The sequence below is a fragment of the Phaethon lepturus genome, unplaced genomic scaffold (genome assembly GCF_000687285.1).
Source record: "Phaethon lepturus isolate BGI_N335 unplaced genomic scaffold, ASM68728v1 scaffold25004, whole genome shotgun sequence".
NCBI lineage: Eukaryota > Metazoa > Chordata > Aves > Phaethontiformes > Phaethontidae > Phaethon > Phaethon lepturus.
Window position 1 is genome coordinate 77,180 of NW_010532953.1, and position 20,426 is coordinate 97,605.

A 20,426-nucleotide genomic window follows, 5' to 3' on the forward strand; every position below is an offset into this window, starting at 1 on the left:
ATCGTTTCCATATGCCCCAAACAAACCCCAGGATTTGTTTGTACTCTCTCCCACTTGTTTCCATGTGTTAAGTGTGACCGAGAGCCTGAGATGCACCTTTTAAAGAAAACCTGAAATAAACACTATCATGTGTGTTCCGTCATCAAGCTCAGATTAGATCTTTTATATTAAAATGTTTTGGGGTGAAGGAGAAGGGTCCCCAAGTGATGCCTCTGCCCACACAAATTTCTCTTTCCCGAAAATACCGTAGGAAGGCAAGACATCTGGAGGTGTCTGTATCTCAGTGCTGCTAGACAAGGGTAGGAATGTATGCAGTCGAGGAGCTTGTCGTGTCCGGCGTTGTTCTTAATTGAAAGCAGGGTAGTTAGTGGATGGGTAGACGGAGTGTTGTCAATTCCTATATTGCTTCCCGGGGGAAAAGCGTACGGTCGTTAGGACTGTGCTGTGTAGGGATAGTTGGACTTGAAAAGTGCAGCTTATTAGACATCAAACAGTTTTTCTTCCTCAGTTTGGGGACTGTATCTCTAGATGCAAAGGAGAAAGATAAGGAGAACGTGGTTTAGACGTGAAGTCTTCAAAGGGAGGAGACTGTTTCTTTTGATCTCACTTCAAAGGGGATGTGATTACTTTTTTGCTTGGACTGTCTGTCCAGTAGCCCCCCCGGGGTGCTAGGGCCTTCGAAACTGGGCTGCCGGGGAGAGCGAGCGCTCCTTCTGCGAGCTGAACTTCGAAAGAAAGAGGGTAAATGTTTTTGGCAAAGATGTAAAATCCCTATGCGCTTTCCGTTCCCCTCTGCAAATGCTTCTGAAGGATTGAGAGCTCCAACGCTGTTTTACCATTTTTATTTTATTGCCCATGTGATAATATATACCTTACACTGAAAAATGCAAAGACCTTTTTGTCTCTTCGGCCACAGGGGTATTGCTGTCACTGCTGAATTTACTGCTTTAGAACTTCCCAGGGCTGAAGTTCAGCATTTCTTGTGGCAGGCCCCTCTGAATGACACCAGGTCCCATCAGCGCCCTGGAATGATGCTGGTGCAATCTAAAAATAGGCAGGAGAAGAATAAGCCTAGATGTTGCTGAAGTGATTACGCAGTTTAATTTGTGAGCTCAGAACAGGTTAATTTATTGTCGTATGTTATCTTAGGAGGCTGCTTCGGTAATCTCTCAGCATTCCTGTTACAACCTTCTTGTTTACAGCTACATCACCACTTGTCGTTTAAAATGTTTTTAGGCTGCAAAAACATCTCTGGTGCCATCCTGACATAATGTATTTGTCTTGTTATTTCCTCAGGAGCCCTAGACTTTGAACATATTGAAGAACAAGCTGAAGGGATCTTTGGTGGAAGGAAAGTATCTCTTCATTAGTGCTGATCAAGGGGTAGCTCAGCTGTTGCCAGGCTGCAGCCCTCGGGGCTCCCAAGGAGTGGGGTTTGCAGTTGAAAGGGAGGTGGTAATGGGGGAAAAATTGGGAACAGCTGCCACAGTTACCTAGGCTTTATTTTCCTGAAATGCCTTTGATACAGCTCAAAGTAGTGTCCATTTGGATTAAAAGCCACAGATGAGCGACAGGGGTCCTTCAGCCAGAAAGATCTTGATGGGAGGGCTCACTTGTGTGGGTGAAAGCCAGGCTGGAGGATTAGTGCATCTAAGCTGAATGCTGCAGCAAAATCCTAGGTGGAAAAGCTTGTGTAGGCAAGGACTGGGACTTGTACTGAGACAGATATATATTTAGCCATCTTTTTTTTTTTTTTTGTATAATGCAGCATTAAAGTACACATGCATGACGGAACAAGGCAAGCTGTACCTTCCATACCTGCCTGCCTTCCGGAGCACCTTATATCCTTTCTTAAATCACAGGACAGCAAGTCAGTGACGGACTCCAAGTAGTTAAGCTTATCCTGATACTCCATCCACTATCTGCCCCCACTATTGGGGCACCATGAAGCTGTATGTTCCAACTGTCCTTAAGCTGCTCAGAGCTGCAGTTGTTTTTTATAAACCTAAGATAACTGATTTCTTAAGTGAAGGCAGAAGGGGAGAGAGAGATTCACTTACAGAATTAATAACCAGAATTTTTAATGTAAAAATGCAGACTCAGTTGGAAGCAGAATACAGAAAAGATTAAGGGGGCACTGATAGGAAAAAACCCCAACAAACATGAGTTTCTCACGCTCAGAAAAGAGGTGCAGGGGAAAGAGAAGAGGAGGATTTCAAGTGCTTGACAGAATTAGCAGTGCAGCCTGGGTACTGAGGTAGGGTTTTATTTCATAAATAGTGAGAAAGGTTAGTACCAGGAATGGGCAAGAACTGAGCAATAGGGTGAGGCTGACATAGGGACAAATATTTTGGCATAGTTTGACCCCAGAAAATGTACATTCATGTCAGCTGAGTGAACCATGATTAATGAGGTTCTGGAGTAGTCTCCCTTTTAAGCAGCACACCAAAAAAAAAAAGCCCTGCATGTCTTAAGATAGTACTTGATTTAATAAATTTCCCCCTTATTAAAAAGTAAGAAAAAAGGTTTTCTGCCACCACTGACTGGACTTAAGAACCTGCTGGGACATTCAGTCTAATATGCCAGTTAACTCCTACACTCTGTTTTCAGTGAGGAGAATACACCACTGGATTTGGATGATCACGGTGGCAGAACGTTTCTCAGAGTTTTGTTGCATTTAACAATGCATGATTATCCTCCTCTGGTGTCTGGAGCACTTCAGCTACTCTTCCGGCACTTCAGTCAGAGACAAGAAGTTCTTCAAGCTTTTAAACAGGTATGTGTGTGTATTAAGAGTGTTATTCCTCACCTGAATCTATATATTGCAGCTAAAAACAATCCTTTTGTGCAACTGATGGGTTGTATTCATGTAAGGTTCAACTGCTTGTTACCAGCCAAGATGTTGACAACTACAAGCAGATAAAACAAGATTTGGACCAGCTGAGGTCTATCGTGGAAAAATCGGAGCTTTGGGTGTACAAAGGCCAGGGCCCTGATGAGACTATGGATGGAGTGCAAGGTGAAAATGAACACAAGAAAAAAGAGGTAATTAGATTCAGTTTGCACAAATTAATGTGTTAATATTGTATGAAAACATAACTGTTTCCAGAACTGTGACTAAAAAAACCAAACACTTTTCCAGCACACTGCAGAGCCTGATGAGGCTATCTGAACTGCTTTTGGACTGAGGCAAGACTAAGAGGAGAACTTGAGCCAGTTGATGCCAGTTAGTCTCAGGTGGAAACTGCTCAAGATTAGAACCCACTGATGTGTTATCTTTAGGCTCTAACAGAACAGTCAGTTTGGGTTTGCTCTGGCTTCTCAGTTGTGTCCTTTCAGTGCTGACAGCTTGCATGGTTTTTATGTGGTCAAAAGTACCTCAAATAGTGTAAGGGCAGAGCTGTGAACTGTTCAGATGATGCATTTTGAATCATGGCACTATTATTAAATGGCAGAAGAGAAACAGTGCTTAAGACACGTGTTAAAAGTTGGTGCTTTATCTGTACGTGGTAATACTGGACTTTCCTGGCATGCACATCTGGCTTAGAATTAATTAAACACAGTTTGTCCTAGTATAATTTGCAATCAAATAGAAAAGACGAAGTGAGGGAATGCAAGAAACAGTCCCTGGGTTATGAACATTTATTGTTGGAAGTAAACAGAAGTAATTCACTCGTTGCTTTCCTAGTGTGTAGTTCGGTGAGGTATCTCTTGGTATCTGTGCGATGACAATAATAGTCGAGAGGGAGAGAAAGTAAGAAGGTTTTTTGGGGGGAGACTTGATTATAGACAGAACGTGACAAGCAAAGGAAAGGACAGGAGGTTGCTGTCTGTAAAATCATCCCCCCCTCACCTTATTTTATGGTATAGAGGTCAGTGTGACTTGACAGGATAATTATATGTGTTTTTCTGAGACTGTCAGAAAATTGAAGGATGACACTCATTTCCAGGAAGAGAGCACGCACTATCCTACAAAGGTACTTTTAGCCTTTATGAGGACAACACTATAGGCTGGTAATAAATTGTCTCATTTTTATCCACAGGAAGGTCACAGCAAGTCCCAAAAACCTGAAAGTACTAGCAGCTACAACTACCGTGTAGTAAAAGAGGTAAAACTTTGCTTCTTGATGGTTAAATGGAAATGTAAATGAGTAACACAGCTCTGGAGAGCTGCAGTCAGAGGGAGACACCCAGGAAAGTCTGAGTCACTCTTCCATTGTGGAAACTATTTGCTGAGTAATAACATATCCCAACTAGAATGAGAAGCCAGGAATATAATAAGTACGACATGTATCTTTCCTTAAGAATGGATTAGTGTGAAACGCAACATTTTGCTGCTGTTTCAATGGTAACACAATATTTTCATTGTTAAAGGCTACGAAGGAAGCAAGCAAGTGGAGAAGCTATTTAATTTGCCCTGTCCCACGTACCTTGCACTCAAAACCACCGTGCTGTTGAAATTCAATTTTAAAAACACCAGACAAAGAGCATGCGTTGGCGTGGTGTTAGCTAATGGGCTTTTATTCAGGGTTGACTTGGCACGGCTGAATTCTGCAGGACCAGCCCTCGTCAGAGGTGCAATGGATGGTGCCCAGGCCAGTAGAGCAGCAGACGCGACGACAGTGCCATGGCCACGCTGCTTCCCTTGCCTGTGCCGAGTCCCCGGTGGGATGGCGATGGGCGTGGTACCTGCCGGTCGAGAGGGCGGCAGACACCATCACTGCCGGTGAGCAGTGAGCTCACTGCCATGATGCGCCACCACATTTCCCGGTGGCTCTCGGTTCCAGCTCGGTCCTTTTGCACTTTTGCTGATGTTGTAGGAGCAACCAGGCCTTAGACTGGTCTTATCTCCTCCCATCGAGACCACAAAACTTGATTTTGCAGCCTAGAGCTGCTCTGGTCTGTGCGGATGCGTTTTTCACTGTTGCTGCTCTCTGGGAGCCGCCTGGCATGTCCTGAAACAAAGCCCAGAATTTCAGCTCTAAAGCAAGTGTCTTCTCCAGATCCTGCTGCGGCTCAGCAAGCTCTGTGTTCAGGAGAGCGCCTCGGTCAGGAAAAGCCGTAAGCAGCAGCAGCGACTTCTGAGGAACATGGGAGCTCATGCGGTTGTGCTGGAGCTGCTGCAGATCCCTTACGAAAAGGTTGGGTTTCTGTACAGCTGTTACCTTGCTTCGTGTCATGTTGATGGTCTTTTAATAACTCCCTTGAACCTTCCTGAACCTTCCACCTTTATATTGGATTCAAAGAGACTATTCTAACTATTCACACTTCAAAAATAATTGAGTCTTTGAATATACAGTGTTATGTACTGTTTCCTGGGGATATATTTGTCTGTCTTAGCTCAGGGTAAGACCAAGGCACAACTCTCAGCTTTTCACGGGAGGTGTGTGCTGCCTTGAAGTTAAGCTGTGCAGGTGGAAGCAAGACCCTCATTATTGCTACGAGGTAGCTGTATGACAGCCATTCCAGGAAGGCTAAGGAAAACGAGGGTGCCTGGTCCCCTGGTTAGAGACGTGGATCCCACCAGTTGTAGAGTCCCAAACTCCCCTTAGAAATGAATAAATATCAACTGGCTTTCCAGGTGAGGACTGCTGTTCATAATTAGCCATACCAACGTGCCATGTCATGTCAGTGGTACAGCTTGAAGCCCACTTCAGGTTGCTGTACGGTTTGAGCGTGCACAGAACGGTGTTGTGCTGATGAAGCACACCCTAAGTTCATCATGTTGGCTGCCCATTAGTCACAGGTGGTAGGTACTTATCAGTGCATAGGTGAGCGAGCTCTTCACATTTTCCTGGTCACTCTGCTGTCTTCTGTTCCAGACTCTACAGGTTTCTGAGAACCGGTAATTCTAGACAGTAGTTTCTATTAACGTTAAGCTAAGTCTCGTGCTGTCTTGCTTCATATTTTGATAAAAAATCAACAGCAAAAACACCCTCTAACACCTCTTGTCAGCTTTCTGTCCTATGCATATGAAAACGTATTGGTCAGGCAGTGTGGAAGGTGTTTCACCCTTGGAAATATATGAAACTCTTTAAAAATAAAAGCAGACACTAATTTTCCGAACTGCATTTTATACCATCAGTGGACTGGTAATCCACACTGATGTCAGAGGAAAGGCACCGATTCCTGAACTGTACTTGGAAGCATGCAAGTAGTGTGTGGATTCCAGTAAATATAAATTTGGCTTAACTGTTGCAATAATAACTTTCCATCTCCTCTTTGCCATGAACTACCTATCTGCATTTCAGTGGAACATGGCAATTTTCCTGTGTAGCCCCAAGGTTACGATGTGTGGTTTGGCCAATATACTGGTATGTTCAGAAGTGTAAAAGTGACTAAAGCACGTTGCTGGCAGGCTTGGCCATGGAACATGCAATTTTAGAGAATAAACTACTGTAATTTCTATTATGGTCTTTATTTTTGATGATCTTTAAAACAGTGAAGCAGGCCAACCTCATCCCTAATGTCTGTGAACTGGGTGGAGGTTTGTTTTTCTTTGGAGTGTGAGAGAGACGTGACAGTTCCCTTGCAGAGCTGGAGCTGTGGCTCATCCAGTACTCACCTGAAAATGAACCTTCAGATTCTTTTTAACCCCATCTTACTTGTCATGCAATCACAGGCTGAAGACACGAGGATGCAGGAGATAATGAAGCTTGCACATGAGTTTTTACAGAACTTCTGTGCTGGGAACCAACAGAACCAGGCGTTGCTGCACAAGCACATAAACCTGTTCCTTAACCCAGGGGTAAGAATAACCTCATGCCACGATGTATTTTTTTTCTAGCAAAAAGAGAATGAATCGTCCTTGGTGATCGCCTCTGGGCCTGTTCTGATGCAAGAGTGGTTGGAGGGGTCACATTTTGGTTTTGTTCTAAAGCCTTGAAAGTTGGCAAGATCTGTTTGTTTAGGACCGTTTCAGTGTAGAAAGTTCAAGAGGCTGAAGTGGGCTGAAAAATAGGCTTGGATACGAGCCATTGTGTTGAAAGATTAGATCCTCAGAAATGTTCTCTTCAGTCCTGCACCCTGCAGGAGTGTTGACTTTATCCTGACCTCTGTGCGGGTTTGGTGGTTTGCTTATTTTCTAATGTCTGTCTGTCTTTCATCCCCTCCATTAGATTCTGGAAGCAGTAACAATGCAGCACATTTTCATGAACAACTTCCAGCTTTGCAGTGAGATTAATGAACGCGTTGTTCAACACTTTGTCCACTGTATAGAAACACATGGCAGAAATGTTCAGTACATAAAGTTCCTGCAGACAATTGTCAAGGCGGAAGGAAAATTCATTAAGAAATGCCAAGATATGGTAATGGCTGAGGTGAGAGCTGCAGAGATTTGCAAGGTCTGAACAGAAGTTTTCACATACCATTTGGTGAAAATGACAAATTGATCCTCTCGCTTCTGGGACTGCCAAGAAGCTGACAGTTAGCTCGCTCAATGCAAAAAGAGCATACAGCTACCAGAAAGCTTAGGCTTTTTTGTGACTAAAAGCTTTCCAAGCTATTCACCCATAGGTATAAGGAGTGGTCGGTTATTAATGATACTTATAAGTTGCTTTTCAGGCTTCTACACAGCAGCATATAGCTGGGCCTATGAAGCATGGGTGCCTTTCTTTAGCAAAATTGTTCAGAAGAGAAATAGTTTCATTTCAAGATCACTGATGCGGAAGGAAAATTTTACCATGAGAGTAGTTTGATGGGAGTTTCTTATCTTACCAAGACCTACATATTCAGCTGTTTCAGTGCTGAAAGGGGGAGAAGTCTGAGAGTCTTCAGAAATTTCAGTGTGTGGGTAACTGGGAAATTGGGATGTCAGGATAAAAGGGAGAGGTAAGAGAAAGGTGAATAAATCCCTTTAAGTTGCATATTGGACGTGATCTGTTTGACAGCATGTTTGCATGTCCGATGGGAATTTTATTGGCCTCTTCAGCAGGGGGAGCCCAAGGATCAGATTTGTCAAGCTCTGGCTTTTGTGTATCAATCTTACTAGATTGATGAAAAGTCTCACGTATTTTGTCATTCAGTTCAAAAATGGTTTCATGAGCTTCTCAACATGGAATAGACCATGCGAGATGGTCGGCAGTTAGCTTCCACAGGGGTCAGCAGCTGCTGGGATAAGGGGGTTGCCTTGGGTTTGCCTTCTGCATTTTATCTGGCTCTTTGCCGCAAGCCCTGCGGGAGGACAGCCTCGCATCCCTCCAGCTGCGTGCTCACAAGTGCCCGGCCCAGAGCAGGTCTCTCTTTACTTATTCTCCTTTCCTTCATGGAGTTACGGGAGGTCTGAACTGCTCTGAAAATCTGGCCATCCGGGTCTCAAATGTGAAGCGGATAGAAGTCTTCAGAGTGTGACTTAACATGTCGCTCGCTAGCCTTGGAAAATTGATGATGTTTGTTCAGAAGGGTGGAATTACTGAGCCCTGCAGTCCTCCCATCCGGCGTGCCCCTGGGGCATTTCTCTGAACAAAACGGTATGTCTACAGCTAGCTGTATTAAAAAGTCAGCTGAGGCAATATATGTGAAATAAAAAAGCACAATGGAAAGTCACAAGCTTCTTGGCACAACTTCTGTCTAAGCAGTCAGTTGGACTGACTTTGAAGTTCTTCAGCAGTTCAGAAGTGGTAAATTCTTTAGGAGAAAATGTCGTACTCGAGCCCTCTGTCCCGTGAAGGCAGCCCAAGAGGAATGCCCAGCTGACTTGGTGGGCTGCGCTCCTTTTAAGTGTCTAAAGAATAGTTAATCAGGATTTGCGCTGTAACAGTCAGCCCACAGATTAGGGGAGGATGCTGTGGGGAGATGCACAGGCTTTGATCTGCTGATGGAATATTTTTCTTCCTCGGTAGCTGGTGAATGCCGGAGAAGACGTCCTGGTGTTCTACAACGACAGAGCCTCCTTCCAGACTTTGGTGCAAATGATGAGATCAGAGAGGGATCGGATGGATGAAAACAGCCCACTGATGTACCACATCCACTTAGTAGAACTGCTTGCTGTCTGCACAGAAGGCAAAAATGTCTACACAGAAATAAAATGCAATTCCCTTCTGCCTCTGGATGACATTGTTAGAGTAGTAACCCACGAGGATTGCATACCTGAGGTGAGGGCTGCTTGGAGGCACTGGCCTATATGTATTTGAAATGTGCTGGCTTGGAGTGAGAGGGATTTGATATTAGAGTCTGGCCTGGGAAAGGTGGTGGTGCAGGTGGACAGTAAAGCTGTGAGCTGGGAAACTGGATTCCTTCCCTGGTTCTGCTATTGGCAACCCCAGTGAATTTGGATAGTTAAGCTAAACCCTTTTGTACTTGTTTCCTTGCCCTTAAAATGGGGATGGGATGCTGTACTTCCTTGTTTTATAAGGTTCTTGAGGCAGCAAGGTTTATGGAGTATGCTGCTAACCTTGAACAGATGGTTCTGCAGAACTGGAAGTGATTATTATGCTGACGTTTTGTCTACAGTAATCCTGTTGTTTTTTTGTTTTTTTTTATTGGATGATGTCTTGCTATTCATGGCATTAAATTTCACCAGTTCTTAAAGAAAAGGAAGAAGTTGAATTACAAATGATTTATATAGCAGTTTTAATGTGACGTTATATTCATTCATAATGTCATTCAGGTTTTTATTTTTTAACGGTGATATTTTTTCTCTACTTATAGGTCAAAATTGCATACATCAACTTCTTGAATCATTGCTATGTGGACACAGAAGTAGAAATGAAAGAGATTTACACCAGTAATCATATGTGGAAGCTATTTGAAAACTTCCTGGTTGACATCTGTCGGGTAATGATTTCTGTATCTAGGAACAGAATTAAAAAAGCTTAAGTGAACCTATTTAGTATGGAGCGGTAAGAATAAGCCATAACAGTGCATCAAGGCAATAAGTACCCTGAATACTGTGTTCCTTCAAATTTATATGTGCCTTCTTTTCCTTATGCCTGTGGATTTCATTAGTCATATTCCATGGAACACATTAATATTTTCCTTTTAAAAAGAAAAAAAAAAAAAAAACCCAACCAACAAACCTCAGAGAAGCCCCACACCCTGCTCTTTTGTCTAATGCTTTTTTCTGTTCTGCCACCTGGCTTGCTTATTCTGGCCGGGATAGCGAGCTGCTTCCTGAGCAATAGTCAACGATTTTTGGCAGGTCAGGACAAATTTTTTCCAAGCTTGGCATTTGTTTGGCCATATGGCTTTTTGCCTGGGATTCCAAGTATTTCCCCATACGAAAGCATTACACCTCAGTTCTCTCTACCCTACTACTTTCTTTCCTCTAAGGCACTTCTTTGTTTTTTTCCCCTCCCTCCTAAACATACTATATGCCAACACAATAAAACAGTAACAGGCTTCTGCATTTGTATGTGCTGGAAATCCACAGATCCAAGTGTCATAAATATCACTGTGGCAGGGAATTGCTGTGACTAGAAGAGTGCGAAATCAAGAATTCCAGTCTGTAAGAGTTGATTAATGTACCTTGGTTGAGGCGCTTCTGACCTAAGAACGAATTGTCTTGCAGGCCTGTAACAACACCAGCGACAGGAAGCATGCTGACTCCATATTGGAGAAGTACGTTACAGAAATAGTGATGAGTATAGTCACCACTTTCTTCAGTTCCCCATTCTCTGATCAGAGCACTACTTTGCAGGTAAGAAAATGTAGAGAGACAGAAAAGTAAAAATATGCTGCAAATGCAATTTTGTTCGTTCCCCTTGGGATCTATTTACCAGTTAAAAAGAAAGGCGTGTGTTGTAATGGGGGAGCAGGTATGTATTCTTTGATGGGGATGTTTCCTTTGCTGTAGAAGTGGAAAGATGTATAGATCAGAGTACACCTGTTTTTCTAGAGAGGCTGAAGATTCAACTCTGTGCTACCACCTGAGATCACACAGGTCTTTTGGAGAGAATTTCTATGTGTCATTATCGGGTTGCAGGTGAGAAAAATCACACTGCAAGTAGGGAAATTAAGGATTTTTTTGTAGGTTCGTATTGCAGTTACATCTAAGGGCTCTGGTTTTCCTCTTTGTGGCCTTACATCAGAGTACAGTTGAATAAGATGATGTGAGCAGGTGTAGGAGTGCAAAAAAGCAGTTTTGCTCAGTGATAGTTTGGCATGCCCCCTCTCTAGCAGTGGTAAAGGTGGTAAAGCAGTAGCACAGCAACAAGGAGTTCCCCAGAGTGCCATGAAGAAGGCAAGTAAAGCTTTGGTGGCAGGCTTTCCAGATGGGAGGGGAGGGTGTTGCGTTACAGACGATGTAAAGGTGATCATTTAAAGAAAGCGTATTTTTAGAGTAAGATTCTAATTTCCTTTGAAACCAAAAAAATCCAGAAGCTCTAGTGTGTTAATGAGACACTGAGTATGAATGAAGTAATGAAGCTGAGTAATTTTTGTCTGGTTGGGGAAATGTGGAGGAGAAGCGTGGAACATTCGTGAAGTGACAGAAGGTAGAGATTTCCACTGCAGAACAGCAGTGTCAGGATGTTGCCCTAATATTTGTGTTGCAGCACAAAGATAACATCATGTATTCATAAATAACTTTTTGGGAGGAGTGTGGGTGGAGTGGTCAGGTGCCTGGCAGGTCTGTCAGAAGTTTGAGTATGGTAGTTGTTGAAACTTGATGCAACCTCATCATGCCAAAGGCAGTTGTTCACAGTGGAAACTCCAGGTTTGTAATTGAAGGCAACTGGCAGCAGGTTAGGAGGCATCTGGTTCCCAAAAGCAGCCATAAAGGGCATCTGGCAATTTGACGTGTCGGTCCCTCGTCAAAGAATTTGTGCTAACCCTTTGGGATCGTGGTGTGCTGCCTGGGTGACTGCAGTGCTCCAGGGAAGTGTCCATGAAACTGCTGCGTGACTGTGCCTCAGGTAAAGACTTCCTTCTGCTCAGTATGAGCAGCGATGTTCCTGCTTTTCCCTGATGGACTACATGTCTGCCCACTTTGAGTCAGGATGTGTATCGGACCCATGTCTGGATGACCGGTGGCCAGCCTGCTGTACTGGCTGTTGAGCATTCAACACAGCCCTGCTTCTCATAGGCTTCGGCAGCCCTCCTTATTCAGACAAGGAGACGCTGAAAGCAACAGAGCTGCATTTGGGATCGGCTCAGATGCTCTTAAATTGCCAAACAGTGGGCATTGCCTGGGAGAGGGCAGGGAGCTGCATCAGCTGTGTTTGAACTGAGCAGCTTTATTTAGGGTTCTGTCTTAACTCAAGGAAGTCTGAGCCGTCCCGCAGTTGATTTGTGCCTCATGACTTTCGCATGTCAGCCACTATCGTGGTGTCAGCCTCCACACTAGTTTGTCAAAACTTCATCAAAAGAAAGTGAGAAATTGAGATCATTAGCCTTGTCCCCCAGGGCTCTGTCCTTCCTCTTCCCTGTTATGCTTTTAATTGTGACATCTGAGTGTACAGCATTTGATCAGACTTTCTTACCATCATATTTTAGTGATCTTTTAATTTTACTTGTCAGCAGTTTCTCTTCAGTTTCTCAATCTCTCCCTCTGTCTAGCAGGATGAAGTAACTTGTTTCACCTCTCTTTTACCATCCCAGTTGACGGTTCTGTCTTATCCTAGATTCATCTTTCCTCTACATCTCTTAAGTTAAAAGCTCTGTTTCTCTCCTTTTTTTCTGCTTGTCAAGACTCTTGCCCATAACCAGGGACTCTCCCATCCGAGGAGTACAGCCCGTTGGACTACCTGGATGCGTACATCACCCCTCTGGGTGGGGTTTTTCCCTCCCGTCTGAGATGCTGCAGGGCAGTCTGCAGCCGCTGCTGCCTGACCTGGTGCCGCTCCACTCTCCACAGGCGAGTGACTGTTGCCACTCTCCTTTGCGTCGCTTGTGGATTGAGTCACTCCCCGTCCTTTCTGCTACACCTCGTCATCTCATTTTTTCCCATGCGAGCCTCTTCTTGTCTCATGCTCTTTCGTGTTGCAGCTTGTTTGACTTAAATTGTACCTCCTTTGAGTCAGGACCAGCCTTGCTTGTTCAAGGAACACCTTTCACGTCTGTCATGCGGTTCAAATAATATCCAATTAGGAGAACATAAATATGTCTTTGAAAAGAACAGCTGTCCAAAACTTTTCCTCTTTAACAAGTACTGTTTAGCCTGTTTGTCTCCTAAAGGAGTGCTGCTGCCCAAGGCTTTCCTTTGCAAGTGTAGTTGGAGGCATGTGGAACACGGAATAAATTTCTTATTTGATTTATTGACCTAGTTTAAGCAAGTGAAATGTCTTTGAAGCTTTTCAAGGCCAAAAAGTCTTTAAACATGGACTGAAAGGAATACATGGGTGGCTTACATCCAAAAATGCAGGTATTTTCAGTGCCCTTGGAGAATACTAGTCTGCCATGTTTTTGGTGTTTGGCTTATTTCTAGAAAGGATAATAGGTATTTGCCTCTTAGTAATTTTTGGTTCTTGAATTTTGGTTCTCCTTTTGTACATTTCATAATGGTGTTACTTGATTAATTGATCTAATAGATTTAGTTATCTAATAGACTTGCCTTTTTCATCTAACTCCACTTTTTTCTTACAAACAGGCATTAATCTTGTCAAGAATAAAAGAGGTACTTTTTCACTGGTTCCTAAGTCTTGTGGGCTTTGCACTGTGGTGTAGTTCACTTAGCTGATAGAAACATTATGTAGCTAGTAGGCACAGGAACACGGAGTATTCCCTCTCAATGTATGTTCCTTTGAAATACTTAAAATACTCTTTTGTCTACAGGTAAAATAAATGAATTGTTCTGCTAAGTAATTACTGTACAAAACCAAACAGGGAGTTTTGGTCGATATTGTTGGGATGCTGCAAAGATGAAAGAACAGAGCTCATGTGAGGTACTCCAACACACGCATGCGCCTATCTATAGTGGAAGATCACCTTGCGAAATACAGGGCTAAAAACCACACCTGAATTGTGGCTGATCCATAGCAGCTGCAGTGTTTACCACTAACTACTACCTGTCTTGGAAGTAACAAACACACAGCTGGTTTCTTCAGAAAATTACATACCAGCTAATAATACTTGAAATGATGAGTTTTCAACTCTGGAGCTGTGCTGTTGTTTAGCCAAGAGCAAACTCCCATTTACCTGTGGACTATTGAGTCAGCTACTGGTCAAGGCTAAAAGAAGAATCTCTATGCCAGGTTTGCTGATAAGTCTGATTAAACAGATGAAGATGACTGCTTATTTCCTTTGCTTAGTCAGGCTTCAATTACTTGAGGCTTTGTGCTTTAGAAGCTATATATTTAATACTTCCCTTCCAGCCTTCGTTCCCACCCTTCCCATTCAGTTGCTGATTGTGTGGTAGATATGCTGTCTACAACATGAAGTTGCCTAACAAGTGGATGCAGACCAGTTAGAGATGACTGGTGTGCAGAGAGTCATGGCTGAAGCTGGTATTACCTCGAGGTGACGCTGATACATCCCAATATGACGTGATGAGTTTGATTTTTTTCTGTTCTTTAACCTTTTGTTCTAGACTCGCCAGCCTGTCTTTGTACAGTTGCTGCAAGGCGTGTTCAGAGTGTACCACTGCAACTGGTTAATGCCAAGCCAAAAGGCATCAGTGGAAAGCTGCATTCGAGTCCTCTCAGATGTGGGTAAGAAACGGACGTAATCGGAACTAACTGCTGCAAACATGGTCATCCAGTATTCACAGCTTACACATCATCGTTCCAAAAAGAAACTGCAGTTTACGTCCCGCAGGTGCCACTTGCAGATAACTCGGAGCCAAGGCGTAGTACAAAGCCAGAGTTATATTGATATATTGTGGTGGTTGAGCAATAGGTGTTGTCACTGTAACCTGAAGTGCTTTCTCTGTTTAACCTCAAAACTCTCTGTAGTCTTGTTGATGTGCAGCAGGAAGATAATTCTGTGCCACTCCTCCCAGTAATTTGCTCCACTTCTAGTCGCAAGAAGAGTAATTTGTATTGGATGTGAGGCCAAATTCTGTTGGATAGGTATACATGTGTGTTAGCATGTGATGTTGGGAGTGTGTGTGTAAGGACAGATTCCTACTCCCACACTTTGAAGACAGTAAACAGCTCTGAGGTGTGAAAGCCTTTAACCATAATACTGCAGAGAGGTCTGACCCATTGCACAGGGACTGAGCATTGGATTGTTTAAAGTGCACACGAAGGAGATGGTAGAAGGAATTGCAAGTAGAGCTTGTCTTGTTCTTGCGTTGGTTGTAATACATGGGCTGAAGGAGTCAATTCTTACCAACTTCTGTTTTTTGCAGCAAAAAGCCGTGCAATTGCAATTCCTGTAGACTTGGACAGTCAGGTCAACAATCTCTTCCTGAAATCTCATAACATTGTACAGAAGACTGCAATGAACTGGCGAATGACTGCAAGGAATGCTGCCCGCAGAGATTCAGTGCTCACTGCCTCCAGGGATTATCGAAACATAATTGAAAGATTACAGGTGACTACACAGCACCCCCTCCTCCTTTGAGAAGCACTTACTTGCATGCCTACACAAAAGGAGGAATTTACTAAGTAGAAACACATTTGGGAATGAATTAACTAGTCAAAATGCCACATGGTAATCAAGTTAGCTGATGCTGAATATAATAATACTGTAATACTGTATAGAAAATCAAATGTAAACCATTGTATCAAACCAGATAATTGAACGTGCATGGCTAGTGGGTATAGAAGTGCTCCTCCTAGGAGATGTTGCTATTTGAAGCTAGTGGTGCTAGGTATTACAATGCCATTAGTAATATTTCTTGTTCAGACGGGACTTTTTCATCATCACAGCCTTCCAAACTCCTCCAGTGCTTTGCTCCTCGTATACCAAACCCCTCAGTATAAGGGAAGGTGCTGCAGCCCTGCCTGGAAACCACTGCAGAGCTTGAAATAAATAGATGTCTCAGTTCCTTGTGAACCAGTTGCCCCCACAGTCATTGCCTGAGACAAAGTGTGTGCATTCCCATACTGTTTTTGCTAAAAAGACTATTTAAACATAATGCTTCATGTTACAAATAGAGATTGATGTGGTATAGCTATATTCTATGCTCAAATCTGTAGGCAGTTCAATAAGGCCTTTTTTATACCAAATTAAGTTCATTATCTGAATGATGCCTTTATCTGTTGAAGATTCATTCTCTGATCAAAAGCTTTTTCTGGCAAACAGTTCTACCTGACTTTACATAAACCTATATTAAGTAATGTAAAAACACTGCCCAACCGACTGTCGCTGAAATAGCTTACTCCGTTCCTGTTTATTTGTGCATTTCAATTTGATTAAACTTACTCTCTGTCTTCAGAGGTATCTCAGTATCTTCTGCTTGTTTAAGTATTAGGATAAATGCTGTTTCATTTTAAGGTAGCTACAGCTTTCCAAACATCGATGCAAAGGGGAATAATTTTATTTTTTGCATCATTTTAACAGTAGTACTTTTTTGTCAGCTCATGTAAGTATTAATAACCTGGTCGTTATCACGGTTTCAGTGCAGCTCTGAATCTGCATTTATCTCTTTCCCCTATATGAACGAGAGCACCTCCAAAGATGGGTAGGGGAACTAAGTAATCTGAGGGGCTGCTGGAAATCAGAGCTTCCCTTTTAAAGACAACTATTAAATGACAAAACTGAAAGTCTTACCTGGCCATGCTTTGAGGTCTTTGGTCTAGTTTATCCAGGCAGGACAGACCTAACTGTCCTCTCCCTCTTTTGTGGTTTGTAAAATTAATTTGCGTATACTTTTAGATCTATTTAACGTTTATTTAAAATCTTGATATGATTATATTCTAGGACATAGTATCAGCTTTAGAGGATCGCCTACGTCCTCTTGTCCAGGCAGAGTTATCGGTTCTGGTGGATGTGCTTCACAGGCCCGAACTGCTCTTCCCAGAGAACACAGATGCAAGGAGGAAATGTGAAAGTGGAGGTTTCATTTGCAAGTGAGTTGCCCTGAAGTCTGGCTTGTTGGGAGGGTTTTTGTTACGTTCTGGTTTTTCCCGATTTTCCCATGCCCTATGGAACGGTGCCCTTTTGCCCAGCTTTATGTGAAGCAGAGTATTTCATGACACGGTAAATGCAATTTGTCCTGGGCCGGGGTTGCAGGGAGCGGGAAGCTCTTGCGGATGGGGAAAGACTGCTTGACGTGCTCTCACAGCTAAGGCTTAAAAATTTCTGGCTTTGCTGCAGGATAAAGTGTCATAAACAGTAGTATAAACAAGTAAAAACTTTGGAGCTAATCCCTGTTATTCTATCCGTGCCTTCAACCCTAGTAATGTTCGCAAGGTACTTGATCTTGTAGCACTTAGTGCTGGGGCCGTGTGTCGGAATCGGTGGCTACCACGTGCATCACCCAATGCAGATGTCTCCCAAGTTTGGAGGGAAGGAAAAGGAAAGATGACAAGGTCATTTAGAGGGCAATTCAGAGAGGACTCCAGCTTCTCAGATCACCTCCTGGAGGGCTGGATTATATAGGGAGTTTATGGAAACTAGGTACCAGCGTAACAAACAAATGCTGGGTAGGATGGATTTCTAATTGCGCTACCCAGGACTCTCAGTCTATTTTTTGACCAAGTAGTATGTGGATTTAACCAAGTATGTAGTATTTCTTTCTTACTGTTAAGTGTTTGTTCTGGAGGACCAGCAAGTCCTGAATCGCACTGCCCCGTCCCCTGATTCCTTTCTGCCTGTAGTCAGAGGGTTTTACCTGGCTGTCCTGCTGCCGGGGGGGATGCAGTTTGCTTCACAGCTTCACCAACGCCCATGATACCTGGTTCAATCTCACTCTTGAGACAGTGTTCCCAAGATGGTTGTATAATGGTACGATAATAAAACTTGTTTGCAGCTTAAACCGATTAAGTAAGATAGCCACGTATATCGTATCCCATTTTTAGAATATTAGTACTAAAACGAGCTGTGATTGATTGGTTATTTTCAGGTTAATAAAGCATACTAAACAGCTGCTAGAGGAGAATGAGGAGAAACTGTGTATTAAAGTATTACAGACGCTCAGGGAAATGATGACCAAAGATAGAGGCTATGGAGAAAAGGTAATGTAATTTACAGTTCATCATTCTGTGTTAAACACTGTCTTTATTATTCAGTAAAGGAAAATAAAATTCTCACTCTTTCAAGCTGTGTTTTGTATGTGTAAGCACTTCTGTACTGGATCAGGAACAAAACATTTTTAGTCAACTAATAACTTCAAATATAATTTGAAAGGTAAGCTTGTTTCTGTTGCTTTTCTACTTCAGACTTGCAAGTTTAAGTCTAATTCCTGCAGTTGTTGGCACTGTAAAAATACCTAATTTCCTTACCTTTTTTATAAGGATATACCTCTGTATTTGCTTTCTGGGTCTAAGTGACTCTTCATCAGGTCACATAACCTTAACAAGAGGATATTTTGTAATTTAATTTGAATTTATATACATCTGAGTCATCATCTTTTTGTGAATTATAGGTGGAAACTGTCTGTACACCCACCCATGTTTGCTTTTTTCCCCCTTTCCTACATACAACTCCTTTGTCTTGTTGAGAAGAGCGTTTTTTCTGTAGGTAACAGACCTGTTCTCTATTTGCATCAGGAAAGTATGTGCATGCCCATATGTTTGTGTACCTAGACATTCTTAAGTCAATCTGAAAATCCTAGTCTAAGGTATCTCATGCATTTTTAAGCAACCTAGGTTATTGCCATGCCACACGGGAGGTGTACAGAGCAATATACCCTCCCAGTGAACGTGCTCATGAGTAACTGAGAATTGGCCGCTGGGACTGTGGGGAAGCAGTGGTGTGGAAGGACGCTGGCTGCAACGGGGAGTCCGTGCCCAGGAGCAGATGGTGTTTCATATCCAATTCTCACTTGCAGTAGGGTTTAAAGCTATTTCATAGCACTGGATTCACAGCACAAAAAGGCAAAAGACAAAAAGACGATTTCATAATAATAATAGTTCTTCATCACGGTAGTGATAGCTGCAGTCACAAGGGAGGGAGATGCTCTGTAGAAGGAGGAACCCGTAGCATCGCTGGGCTCCCTGGCCGGCTGGGATGTCGCACAGCACCCCTGCTTTGGCCAGCCTAGCTGGGAATGAGGAGGATGACAGTGCGTGCTGCCGTACCGGGGCACGGGCACCTGGAGGAGGGAGAGCAAACGGAGCGAGGAGGCTACGTGCATGTGGGTGTGCACGTGCACGCGTGTGGGCTGCTACCCGAGCACACCCAGCTGAGCTCACCGCAGCGCTGTGAGCGAGCGGGAGACTCCTAGGAAAATGCCCGAAGGGCGGGGATGGCCGAGCGCACAGCAGCCCTGTTCCCTGTCAGGGAACACTCTTCCCACGTGCTGCCGCTACCTCTTGGCTGTCAGAGGTCAGCCCACCTCCCGGCCACTGCTGCTGCTTTGCTCTAGACCTGCAGTCCTACCTAGAGTTTGGTTTTGTTTTTTTTTTCGCTTTGCAGTAGCAATATTTGTGAACAAACTCACTGCCTGAGGGAATGCCCTCATCAGCCGCAAGAAAGAAGCGTATATATGCAGGGTGAGAAGGGGAGCAGGGTAGGTAGGAGAGGACAGCAGCCGCAGGTTTCTGCTCGCTTTCAACACATTGTCCTTTCTTGCTGAAGTGCCAGTATCATGTGCTGGGCTGTAACCCGTTCTGGGAAGCCCCGTGGTGGCCTTCTGTCCCCTCCCCAGCCCCGTGGCTACAGCTGGAAGTCTCCAGCCTCAAGGTCCCTGTGCAGACGCCTGCAAGGTAGTACAAGTCCGGTCTGGAAGGGGACGAGCTGCAGCCTGCGGGGGTCAGTCTGCTCCGGCAGAAGCTGGGCTAGCTGGTTCTTTTTAGCACATGTAGAGTGCTGATGCTTCCTGTTGCCCAAAGCTGGGGATGTGAAAGAGTCCGTGTAATCCCAGATTTGGTTTTATTAGTGTATCTGTGTACATACGTACTCCTGTTAAAAACAGCCAAGAGAGACTGTCCAAGGTGACCTGAAGGTAACATCAAGGGTGGATGATATATACTGTACACAGCAAAACCCTGTTGAGAGCTTTGAGGTTTTTTCTTTTAATGCAGTATGCCACCCAGAGATCTTTCGAAGTGGAAATTTAGTTATAGGAGTTCCTTAGATTATTTTTTTTGGTGCAAATTGCTGAAGCAATATTTCTAGACAGTGCAGCTAAGAGGACTTGTACCATTCAGACCACAGAGAACCCCACAAGATTCTAAAAATCTTCAAAGTGTAGAAAATGCATTAGTTTGTGAAACAGTAGATCAGTTACATAATGCAAGATAAGAACGTGCTTGCTTGTGAAGTGAACTTCCGAATATGAAAAAGCATCTGATTCCTTACAGATAGACTGCTAGTAGTAGTAGAACAGCTTTTACTGTCTGGCTGTGAGAAATGCAATTGTATTTTTTCTCCCTTGTGACTCATATAACTGTATTTAGTCACCACTTAAAAGGCAATACCTTTTGTTTTTAAAATCATCC

At 43.5% G+C, this 20,426-nt stretch overlaps 1 protein-coding gene across 1 annotated transcript in view; it reads left to right on the forward strand.

The window, feature by feature from the left end:
- Positions 1 to 17,999, forward strand: part of ITPR1 (inositol 1,4,5-trisphosphate receptor, type 1) — a gene marked incomplete at its 3' end in the record, with an annotated part of 81,236 nt that extends 63,237 nt beyond the window's left edge. Inside the window, exons 24-37 of the mRNA XM_010285033.1 lie at positions 1,297 to 1,355; positions 2,615 to 2,776; positions 2,875 to 3,045; positions 4,044 to 4,109; positions 5,004 to 5,141; positions 6,623 to 6,748; positions 7,119 to 7,319; positions 8,841 to 9,092; positions 9,649 to 9,774; positions 10,508 to 10,636; positions 14,465 to 14,585; positions 15,227 to 15,411; positions 16,744 to 16,892; positions 17,888 to 17,999. Coding sequence (XP_010283335.1) covers positions 1,297 to 1,355; positions 2,615 to 2,776; positions 2,875 to 3,045; positions 4,044 to 4,109; positions 5,004 to 5,141; positions 6,623 to 6,748; positions 7,119 to 7,319; positions 8,841 to 9,092; positions 9,649 to 9,774; positions 10,508 to 10,636; positions 14,465 to 14,585; positions 15,227 to 15,411; positions 16,744 to 16,892; positions 17,888 to 17,999 — 1,997 coding nt within the window. The remainder of the gene's footprint in view (positions 1 to 1,296; positions 1,356 to 2,614; positions 2,777 to 2,874; positions 3,046 to 4,043; positions 4,110 to 5,003; positions 5,142 to 6,622; positions 6,749 to 7,118; positions 7,320 to 8,840; positions 9,093 to 9,648; positions 9,775 to 10,507; positions 10,637 to 14,464; positions 14,586 to 15,226; positions 15,412 to 16,743; positions 16,893 to 17,887) is intronic.
- Positions 18,000 to 20,426: the final 2,427 nt, after the last annotated feature.